Source organism: Photinus pyralis, unplaced genomic scaffold (assembly GCF_008802855.1).
Source record: "Photinus pyralis isolate 1611_PpyrPB1 unplaced genomic scaffold, Ppyr1.3 Ppyr1.4_LG1, whole genome shotgun sequence".
NCBI classification, from domain to species: domain Eukaryota; kingdom Metazoa; phylum Arthropoda; class Insecta; order Coleoptera; family Lampyridae; genus Photinus; species Photinus pyralis.
In genome coordinates this window covers 5,765,622-5,776,824 of record NW_022170249.1, presented here as the reverse complement: position 1 = coordinate 5,776,824, position 11,203 = coordinate 5,765,622, and the positions used below count along the sequence as shown (strand labels likewise).

At 36.1% G+C, this 11,203-nt stretch overlaps 2 protein-coding genes across 2 annotated transcripts; one reads left to right on the top strand and one right to left on the bottom strand.

Annotated features, from left to right (window-relative positions):
- Positions 1-358: 358 nt before the first annotated feature.
- LOC116159228 (DNA repair protein RAD51 homolog 1) lies at positions 359-1,810 on the bottom strand. The gene is made up of 4 exons (XM_031472176.1): positions 1,600-1,810; positions 1,207-1,554; positions 805-1,143; positions 359-756 (listed from the first exon to the last, which is right to left on the bottom strand). The coding sequence occupies exons 1-4, from the start codon at positions 1,687-1,689 to the stop codon at positions 511-513; spliced, it is 1,023 nt and encodes a 340-aa protein (XP_031328036.1). The 5' UTR covers positions 1,690-1,810; the 3' UTR covers positions 359-510.
- A 730-nt stretch (positions 1,811-2,540) lies between these two features.
- On the top strand, positions 2,541-10,226 carry LOC116159225 (peroxisomal multifunctional enzyme type 2-like). Its single transcript, XM_031472172.1, has 10 exons — positions 2,541-2,906; positions 2,953-3,105; positions 3,159-3,475; positions 8,181-8,511; positions 8,559-8,843; positions 8,894-9,088; positions 9,131-9,285; positions 9,334-9,451; positions 9,613-9,804; positions 9,858-10,226. The coding sequence occupies exons 1-10, from the start codon at positions 2,714-2,716 to the stop codon at positions 10,070-10,072; spliced, it is 2,154 nt and encodes a 717-aa protein (XP_031328032.1). The 5' UTR covers positions 2,541-2,713; the 3' UTR covers positions 10,073-10,226.
- The last annotated feature ends 977 nt before the right edge of the window (positions 10,227-11,203 follow it).

Sequence of the window (11,203 nt, the reverse complement as noted above, 5' to 3'; positions counted from 1 at the left end):
ATTCATTGAACAGAGTTTACTTTGAAGTGGGAAAGGGGAAAAACAATACACGTAAATCCAGATGTCTACTTGGAGATTCCCAATCTCTGTCTGAAGCACCCTGTTTTTTTATTCTGGTGAATTCTCATTTGCGATAGAAGTTGCAGTAGGCAAGATCAACAAATTTGTTTGTATGGGCAATTTCCCAAAAAAAAACTTTAGAATAAAGATTTCATGATCATGAATTGATATACTGATCATATAAATTACAATTAGATTCTTGTGAATTAATTTTTACCCAGACTTGCCCAGTAGCTATTATATTATTATTGAATCAGTAACTTGTTTTGTAGGTAGGCGTCACATTTAATTCCAAAAATGGAAAAATTAATCATTTATTTAACAAAATTCAAACACTAAATTATTATTACAACATTGTAGTCAAAATCTATAATGAATAATTATACTTAATCTCTGTCAACTTAAAACCTAAAATTCACAAATAATTGAAATGAATAAGAAAAAACATAATTATTCCTTGGCATCTCCAATACCATCGGCATTTATAGCAAACATAGCTTCAGACTCAGGAAGACAAGGTGAATCATAAATTTTGCAAACTCGTGTTTCCCCTCTCCCTTTACGTAAGTATAGCCGAGTGGTAGAAGCGTGAGCAATAATATTTCCGCCAATGGGTTTTTTAGGATCCGCATTAAACATAGCTGCCCCATCTACTTGCGCGACAACTTGATTAGTAATCAACACTGCAACTCCAAACTAAAACAAAATGTACTGTAAGAGAGCAGATTAGCGGTTGTACTTCACCTCATCAGCGAGCCTTAGTAACATCCTCAAAAAACGGGCAAGATGGATCTGGCGAGCTGATAATTCCCCTCTTCCGGAATAATCTGTACGATATAATGAAGTTGCACTGTCTACTATGAGTAATGAGTATCTAGAGTCGACCATAATTGCCGATGCTTGCACTAGTAATTTCATTTGATGGTCTGTGTTGTAAGCACGGGCATAGGCGATGTTATCTAAAACGCGTTGACCGGACAACTTGTATCTGTCTGCTATGGAGAGGATTCGTTCAGGTCTAAAGGTGCCTTCAGTATCTATGTATAAGCACTTCCCTTCTCCTCCATTGCTATCCAGCCCTAACTGTAATATAACACGAACTCAATAATTACATTATTTTCCAATCGACAGCAACACAATACTTACTTGACATGTTACAGCCAAAGTGTGACATAATTGCGTTTTTCCCGTTCTAAACTCCCCAAAAATTTCAGTAATCGACCCCGTTTCAATGCCGCCCCCGAGCAGACGGTCGAGCTCCTTAGAACCGGTCGTCACGAATATCACCTCGGATCGCTTGACATGAAAATCGGAGGCGGTCGAAAATCCCATGGGTACGAGTTTCGTCGCTTCGTCGAGTATTTTATCGGCTTTCGCCTCCGAAATACCTTTAATCGTTAACAAAAACTTCTTCGGTGCGTATGCCACAGACTCAACGGTGCAATAACCGGACTCCTTCAACTTCTTTATATCGGCGGCGGTAATGCCGTTTCCCTATAAAATGGGGGTGAGTCACTTCGAATAAACATCACTACCTACTTCTAATTTGGAAAGTGGTTGAGGTCCGACTTCTTCACTGTCTGCGGCGACATTTTCGATTGTTGCAGTGGAGCCTACAGAGACGCTCATTTTCGTAAATATCCTTTAAACATACGCGACTGATAAGCAATCACACAATAATTTCTTTTTGACTTTGACACAGAATGCTTTAGTTCTTATAGGTTAGGAAATGAATTTGTTTTGTTTTTCAATTAAAGGACCGTTACGTACGAAAATAAACGAACGTTGGGGATTTCTTGTTGGTGAATTTTAAGTTGGTATACAATTTGAACTTATGGGCCTTTAATATTTTGAATATTAAATATTTATAATGCATATAATATAATTATGACAAATATATTGTGTATTTAACATTTGCATTATGAGTACCTAGCCAAGATATTTGAATTTCTAAAAATCTAAAAATGGGTATTTGCGAATAAATTTTATTCTAAACCGGTTTACTGCTGACCAAGCCATTAGGGGCCTATTCTAACTATAGGTCCATTCCATTCAGTATGACCTAGTTCACCCAGTTCCTATTCCTTCAAATGATTCAAAGTACTACTACTGGACCGAGACTGTAAAACATTGTACCAATTTATAGTGGTCAGGATCAGCTTATAGGTGGTTTACAGTCTACGGGGGGTTTACAGAAACTTGCAAAAGTAATCATAGGAAAATCTACAAACCTAGTTGAATGATCGTAAAGGCCCATAGTAAAACTAATCGGTATGATCATGTCTTTCATTATAATATAATGGGTAATCTACGTACTCTACCATACTGATTTGATAAGTACAGGAGGATTTGTTCCAAAATCTTTGGGCAAATACCTATTTAGATTACCTAATTATACAGGGTGTGACAATATACTAGTTTAAATCCGTTTTGGAAATACTCAGTATATAAAAGTGAGGTTATAACATTTTTTTAACTGATAAATAAAGCAAATAGAGGTCATAACTTTTTGATAACTTTCTCTTGATAAATAAGTGACTTGCCACATCTGAACTTTGGTCACTTTTAAATTTTATGTGTGTATGACTGGCAACTTTATTCCGGAACTGATATCCACAGTTGAATTCTGACCTACGTTTCGCTTGAACACAAAATGTCCAATTTGAGATTCGATGGTAAAGTTGCGGTTATTACTGGTGCTGGTGCGGGTTTAGGACGAGCGTATGCTTTGTTGTTCGCATCCAGAGGTGCTAAGGTTGTTGTAAACGACTTAGGTGGCGATCCTCATGGACGAGGAAGTGGACAGAAAGCGGCGGATGTCGTTGTTAATGAAATTAAACAAGCAGGTTAGTAAGGTTGGTCATTTTTGCAGTAATTACGTAGGTATTACAGGTGGTACCGCAGTTGCCAACTATGATTCTGTAACCGAGGGGTCGAAAATTATTAAAACTGCCCTTGATAACTACGGACGGGTGGATATCCTTGTAAATAATGCTGGTATTCTACGAGATAAAAGTTTTGCAAACCTTACTGAAGATGATTGGGGTAAGTACAATTCATTATTACAATCGTCTGATGTAGTTTTATAACATTTTTAGATATAATTCAAAGTGTGCACTTGAAGGGAAGTTTCAAGACAACACAGGCCGCATTTCCGGTTATGAAAAAGCAAGGGTATGGTAGAATTATTATGACATCTTCGGGTTCGGGTCTTTATGGCAATTTTGGTCAAGCCAATTATTCGGCTGCAAAAATGGGCGTAGTAGGTTTAGCTAATACACTCGCAATTGAGGGTGCAGCAAAGAATGTGTACTGCAATGTAATTGTTCCCACTGCCGGTAGCAGACTTACACAAGGTCTTCTTCCTGAAGACTTGTACCAGGAATTGAAACCGGAATTGATTGCACCTGTTGTTGTAAGTATTTGTCTCTTCAAGGGAGTATGGTTTATTGTGCAATTGTCTTACACTAATTAAAAGTATTATTATTATCCTTGGAAATTTTGGGAAATTATTAGGATCTTTTCAGAAAGTGCTTTGGGCAAGGTAATGATTGATGACTAAAGGCCTTGTTAAAGGCTGATTCACATTATCGGTCACGTCACGGTATGGTCAATTATTATAGCCTGTATTCCTATAAGGCCAATTGACATTATCGGTCAGAACATGTTCATAAGAAATACCCGCTAAAATAATTCATCGGACGGTGATCTTACCGTGATATGAATCAGGCTTAACCTTTTGAAGTTACCAATGTTGAACCAGATGCTTTTTTGTTAAATTTCCAAAAAAACACATCAAAAGAGTGATTTTAGGAACACGTTTTTTTTCTTAATATCAAAAACAACTAAATTCCTTTTTGTGCAGTTGACATTCAGTAAGTATCCCAACTGAGTTTCAGCAGGTTTTTAGCACTTTACCTGGAGGGTACCTTTAGTAGTATAACAGTGAACCCCTCCTGTGTTTTAAAATAACAATTTTTTAATAAAAACCTCAAGCGGCCATGATCTATTGCTAGAGTTGTAACTTCTGTGGCGCATCTAATATTTTTGTTTTATAATTTTTGTTTTACGGGGTCTCCAAGCCACCTTGTATTAACCCCTTCCCTTTTTAGCGCATTTCCACAAAAAATGCGCTATTGTGGCCACTTTGTCCGTCCGTCCGTCCGCTCGTTTTGCGACGCTACTAGTTCTTTATCTTAAGAGCGATTGTTTTACTTTTTTCGCTATTTGGTTCGTTATGGTGTCGAGTCTTGTACCAAGGAAGGAATTTTTTCTGTACCGCTTACAAAAAAAGTTATTGTAAAAAAAACAAAAAACCGTTTTTTACGTGTTCCATAATTTTACACTTTTGCCGTTTATTAACGATCCTAGAGATCGTTTATAATTTTGTATTGCTGTCTGTCCTCCGCCTGTTGGTCTGTCCGTCTGTTCCTTTGTCTGTCTGTCCATCTATCTGTCCATGTGAACGATAATTTTGTTTAGAAATGTCCGATCGCTTTTAGATCTCCGTTAGTTATGAACTGAATTGCATGAAATTCAATATGGGCATAGCTTTAGTCATATAATACGCAATGCCAAAAGTTGATTAGAATAGATTCAAAATGCACAGTGCCCTTTTCGCATCTCGACCATTTATAAACCGAATTGCAAACTTTTTTTCTTATAAAGGTATTTGAATGAAATTTGATACATAGGCATTTGGAATGAAAGAAAATCAAACGCGAATTTCAAAATTTGGTTTTGCGCATGTGCAGTGCCAACTTTTTTTATTTATGGAAGAATTTAAACGAAATTTGATACATAGGCACTTGGGATAAAGGAAAATCAGACGCCAATGTCAAAATTTGGTTTTGCGCACGCGCAGTGCCAACTTTTTTATTTATGGAAAAATTTAAATGAAATTTGATACATAGGCACATGGAATAAAGGAAAATCTAGCGCCAGTTTCAAGATTTTATTTTGCGCATGCGCAGTGCCAACTTTTTTATCTATGGAAGCATTTAAGTGAAATTTGATACTTAGGCGCTTGGAACAAAGGAAAATTTAACATTAGTTTCAAAATTTAGGTTTGCGCATGCAATTTTCTTATTTAGAAAAGCATTTAAATGAAATTCTTCTCATAAACTGAAATTGAAGTAGCACGTCAAAAATGGATTGCCCATATGCAACGCTATCTTTCATATTTGTGGTCGGATTTTTACGATTTTAACAGAAGTTGCATCTTACAAATGGGAAATGAATGCAAGTGGAAATGCGCTTTATGTAAATCGTTTACGATTACTTTTTAACTTGTTAAAATTAGGTTGTAGCCAGTGCCATAACAAGGCATGTACAGTGTGGTCCAATTTCGATGGGATTAAATGGTTAACTTTCTTATTATATTAGCGCAGATAAACGAAGTGACCTCTTTTTTCATGCTTATTCTATTACCGATGCCAGAAATACGCTGCCGTCTTTTGTTTTTTTAACTAGAGAGAAAAACTGATAAATGGCCGGTTCTTTCCATTTGCTGTAACTCCTTTGAAGCTAGAACAAAATGGCTTGAGCATTATTTGGGCACTTTAACATGTGTGATATGTATTCTCACGATTATGGCGTTGTGCGCTGGCGCACCATGCTGTTGAAACCAACAAAGTGTTCAATTTTTGTTTTTTGTACCGTACATCGTTGTATTTTAATAAAAAATGCTATTCAATACAGTAGGTACTTTTTTGCGAGCCATATCAAAAAATAAAGCTGATGATTTCTCCGAAATGAAACCTTGTATTGAAACTCTCTCAGTGCTGTCTTGTATCTGTTCAAATAACATCAGGGCAAATTTAGTTTTTTCTGGCATATGTTGGGAAGTAGTCGGAATTTTCAGGTTTTCCTTACTGCATGTGACTAACCCTTTTATTGCAAACCTTTGCCCTAATTTGACCACTGTCATATCTTCTACGGTGTCTGAGATCTCCATGATACACATCCTTATCTTGGACCCAGTGTATAAGTGAATTAACAATTTAAATTATTTTTAATGTGTATGTTTTTTTGGGGGTACCCGATGACTATGGTAACTAAAATAAAATCAAAAATGTAACCTTATTTATAAAAACTGGTAAATACATACCTATTTTTACTTCTGGTATGAATATGTTTTGGAGTGCAAGGTGGTTCAAAAAGAACTCGCTGTGGCACTGATTGTAATTGTTGTGATGTATCAAATACTTTTGTTTCATGGTTTGATTTCATTTACAAGGTCCCATTCCATTCTATAACAACTGGATATAAAAAATGAACCTCATCCGGCATTCGGGTAATAAATGATTGCCTCTCATGGAAAAATTTTTTTTTAAATTTTGTAATTTTAAAATGAGGATTATATTCTGTATTTTAAATTATTGATAGTTATATTTTGAGTTTTTGAAATGAAAAAAAGTGATTTAGGTAAAACGTTCAGGTGAAACGATTAAAAATTTTGGGAACCCTCAGAACTCTTGAAACAAAGAAGTAATTACCAAATCCTATGAAATAGTCTCGATATCTAATACCACAAATGGATATAAACAAACATTTCAATCTGAGAAAAAATCAACAGACATTGGTGTTCCCCAGGGTTCGGTGCCGGGTCCCACATTATTTCTCTTCTACATCAACGACATTTCTCCTCATCTTGGTGTCGGTATAGCCCACTTCCTATACGCGGACGATACCTCCCTATTGCTTTCAGATAAGAATCAGACGCAACTCGAAAAATTATGCAACGAGAACCTTGACAAACTACACAACTGGTTCAGCAACAATTCTCTGGTATTGAATGGAAGGAAGACTAATTTTGTTAGATTTCATAACTTCCAAAAACCAACAAATATATTGACTTTAAAAATACAGGGTGGAGAGGTGCAGCATGTAGACGAAACCAAATTTTTGGGACTACATATTGACCACAATATAAATTGGAAAAAGCACTGTGAGAAGCTGGCTGCTAGGCTGAGCTCCTTAAATTATCTGTTTAGAAATCTAAAAAATGTTATAAGGCTTGCGCAATTAATAAACATTTACCGTGCTCTGGTGAGCACTATCCTTCGATGCGGGATATGTTTGTGGGGCACATCTACTTACTCTCACGAAGTTCTTGTTGCACAAAAACGTATTATTAGGACGATTGCGAATGTTCCAAAAATTCATTCAAACAATTCAACATTTTATCTTTAACCAACTTATACATTTTAGAAACATGCAAACTAATTTTCAGATACTCACATACATTAAATAAAAACAAAGACATTCATAATCATAATCTGCGCAACAACGACTTTTACAGAATTCCGCACACCAAATATAACATTGGCTTAAGCTCACCCTTTGTACTGTACGAAGCTCTGGATAGGACACATAGGAAATTATTTTGTAAGTTACAGTTGTAATTGGGAATTACACTAATTTACAGTTGTAACTGGGAATTATCCTTGACAGTTACAACGGTAAATTAGTTTAATTCCCAGTTACAACTGTAAATTAGTGTAATTCCCAATTACAACTGTAAATTATAAACTAATTCCTAGTTACAACTGTAAATTAGCATAATTCCCAGTTACAACTGTAAATTAGTGTAATTCCCAATTACAACTGTAAATTATAAACTAATTCCTAGTTACAACTGTAAATTATAAACTAATTCCTAGTTACAACTGTAAATTAGCATAATTCCCAGTTACAACTGTAAATTAGCATAATTCCCAGTTACAACTGTAAATTATAAACTAATTCCCAGTTACAATTTCCTATGTGTCCTATCCAGAGCTTCGGAGTACTGGGAGTAAAAATGTTTAACAAATTACCCGAACAAATTAAATGCTGCAATACACTAAATAACTTTAATAAGAGATTACTTCTATACTTAAATAATCACTGTTTTTACAATATCAAAGAGTTCCTTGAACATGCTTAACTGTGATATTATTTGTCTGTTAGTAATTATGTGTATTTGACATGTCCTATACCTATACCACGGTCCATGGAATAAAAATATTATTATTATTATTAAGTATTAAAATAATTTAAAAAAAAGGCTGTACACATTTTAAGGACTGACACACTGGTTTTGTATATCATAGTTATTTATGGTAATATGTTTGCAGGCTTATTTGTGCCACGATAGTTGTCAAGAGAATGGTACAATAATAGAATCGGCCGCCGGATGGGCCGGGAAGTCACAAATATGCCGTTCTAAAGGTGGCCTTATTCGACAACGTATCACCGATCCTGCCACAATTGAAAATGTGGAAGCGAAATGGCCAGAGATTACAGACATGAAAAATGCGGTTCCCCGAGTTTCACTATCGGCATCTCTTGCAGATTTGGCGGAAAAACTGGAGCATTTAAGGCAAGGGGAAGAACCACCCACCTCATCCAGAGAAGGCGATATATTTACGTTTTCTTCTAAAGATCTAATTTTGTACGCGCTCGGAGGTACTTCTTTCAATTGCTTGACAAAGATAATGTGTTTTGTTAATTAGTGGGGGCATCCGTTCAGAATCCAGAGGAGTTAAAGTTGTTGTACGAAAATCACGAGAACTTTGGTTCAATTCCGTCTTTTTACATTTTACCTAGTTTGCAAGCGGTGATGTCTTCGTCACAACTTAATACAATACCCGGAAAATCAATTTCTCTTGAAAATATGCTTCATGGTGAACAATACCTAGAGATCTACAATAGCACTCCCGAGGCCGGTACATTACTAAGCAATCCCAAAATCGTAGAGACATTGGATAAGGGGTCTGGTGCCGCAATTGTTACGGAAAGTAAGATTAGTGCAGCAATTGAAATCTGAGTTTTAAAACTTAACGTTTAGTTAACAGTTACAATGAGCAAGGGGCGTTGATTATGCGAAATCAGTGTGTTACGTTTGCTGTTGGCGCTGGTAACTTCGGAGGGCCCAGAACTGGAAACAAAATCGTACCTTGTGTACCGAAACCAGACCGTAAACCCGACCTATCCCTATCCTACAAGACAACAATCGACCAAGCGGCACTTTACAGATTATCCGGTAAGGCACTAGACGTTAACTTTTAATCTGACTCATGTGTAGGCGATATTAATCCAATGCATATCGATCCTAACTTTTCTGCAATCGCCGGGTATGAGAAACCAATTTTGCACGGTTTGTGTACGTTGGGTATTTCGGTTCGGTTAGTAATGGGTGCATTCGCGTCTTACGACCGGAAGCTCTTTAGGGCGGTTAAAGTAAGAAGGGAAATTAGTTTTTCCACGTCCTTATTGTCACACTTTTAGGCACGGTTCACGAAAGTGGTGATCCCAGGCCAAACATTGCGCGTGGACATGTGGAGAAATGGAAATCGAATTCATTTTGAAACGATCGTTGTTGAGAATGGCACCGCTGCTATTACAGGTAAGATACTTTATTTCCTATCAACAAATTCAAGTGGGTTTAATTTACCTCTCACGTTTCATTAATTGTGAACTTTACTCCGGTTATTTATAACCTCACTTTTCCCTTTAATTCTCTATTGTCATCCATAAATTTATTGATAAGGTAATCATAATTTCCAGGTGCTTACGTTGACCTAAAGGCTATCAAGACAGGAATAATGCAAAATAAATTGGCAGCAAGTACTTTGAAGAGCGATGCAGTCTTTGAATATATTAATGACCAAGTGAAAGTGCAACCCGATAAAGCAAAGAGCGTAAATGGAATTTTCTTAGTGAAAATCACAAAGGATGGAGAAATTGTTAAAGAATGGAGTAAGTTTAAGTTTGTTTGCAATACTACACCGTTACAAATGATTACGTTTTAGCCATGGATCTAAAATCGGCATCGATATACGAAGGAGCGGGAAAAGATGTGAAACCGAATACAACACTGGTCGTATCGGATGACGATTTCGTGGAATTAGCCGTTGGTAAATTGAACCCGCAACAAGCATTTATGAAGGGCAAATTGAAAGTGACCGGAAATATTATGCTTGCTCAAAAATTGGGACCTCTCCTTAAAGCTGCACCTAAACTTTAAATGTATTCCACTTATTCTTTGAATTTTTGTTGTATCATAGTGTAGTAGAATTAAATGTAAATGTGTTTTACATTCCGTTCACGTGGGGTTGTGTAGTTTTCAAATATATTTGTTATCATTTTGTAAGGAACATAAATACAACTTATAACTATTCGTTTGTATGCATACTTAATAGAGGCAAATAGAAAGTGTACGCTGGGTGCGGAAACATGGGCAATACAAATTAATGTACCTACTATATTGGGGAAGCAAAGTGATGGAAGTAGCTGCTGTAAAGGAGTAACAAGCAACACAAAAAGTTTGTGATAATAATCCCAAAGCAAAGAATGATCATGTGCGATCATTAGTATGTCCACAGATATACGTAAAGAATATATCTGTGGTATGTCTCTAACTAGTATTGGATTGACTATTCCGGGAATTAAGTTTTGATTTCATTTTGTTTCTATACCTTCTTCTTTGGGCTAGTTATAAATAGATTAATTCAATAACCGTTTGACCTGTCAGACTGAATGTTATTGTATATACAGTGCCCCCCCCCCCCGGTTGTTTGGTCAACACTTGTAAAGGCCACTTAACATGGAGCAATGAAAATTGCAAAGTTGCACTTCAAAGCCAACTGATCAATTGCATGCAATTTTTATAGAACCGGGATATTTTTCCTGTATGAACCCGGCAATTCTAGGGATTTTGTGTCCCCAACCTTGCACGTTGTATTATACACGGTGTCCATTTTTCAAGTGCCACGATGGGGATCTCACTTACCTTAAGAGAGAGAAAGTTGGTTAAATGGGGGCAAAGTTGCGAATTTCCCTGCTGAATAACCATCTGAAAAGAAATTTAAAATATCATCAATAGTTCTGAAAATATCGCAAAAAAACGAAACTTTTTGATTTTCGTTTTTAATTTTTTCATGATAAACTAGTCGTATTAGACATTTCTAATTAACACATTATTCGAACACTTTTCAATGGAGATTTCGAATGTGACATCTCGTTTTAAATAACTTTTAAGATGACAGAGAAACACGTGGCAACTTTAATTTTTCTTATGAGCGTCATTTTTAATTTTGAGATTTTAAGATTACGTCTTTTTTTCTCTTTACGACGATATATCACACATGGTGGTTCA

Coding starts and splice junctions, on each gene's coding strand:
- LOC116159228 (XM_031472176.1), bottom strand. CDS start 1,689: ATGAGCGTCTCTGTAGGCTCCACTGCAACAATCGAAAATGTCGCCGCA. Junction 1,555..1,599: donor AACCACTTTCCAAATTAGAA/GTAGGTAGTGAT, acceptor CCCATTTTATAG/GGAAACGGCATTACCGCCGC. Junction 757..804: donor TACTAAGGCTCGCTGATGAG/GTGAAGTACAAC, acceptor ATTTTGTTTTAG/TTTGGAGTTGCAGTGTTGAT.
- LOC116159225 (XM_031472172.1), top strand. CDS start 2,714: ATGTCCAATTTGAGATTCGATGGTAAAGTTGCGGTTATTACTGGTGCT. Junction 2,907..2,952: donor TAATGAAATTAAACAAGCAG/GTTAGTAAGGTT, acceptor TAGGTATTACAG/GTGGTACCGCAGTTGCCAAC. Junction 9,452..9,612: donor TGGCACCGCTGCTATTACAG/GTAAGATACTTT, acceptor CATAATTTCCAG/GTGCTTACGTTGACCTAAAG.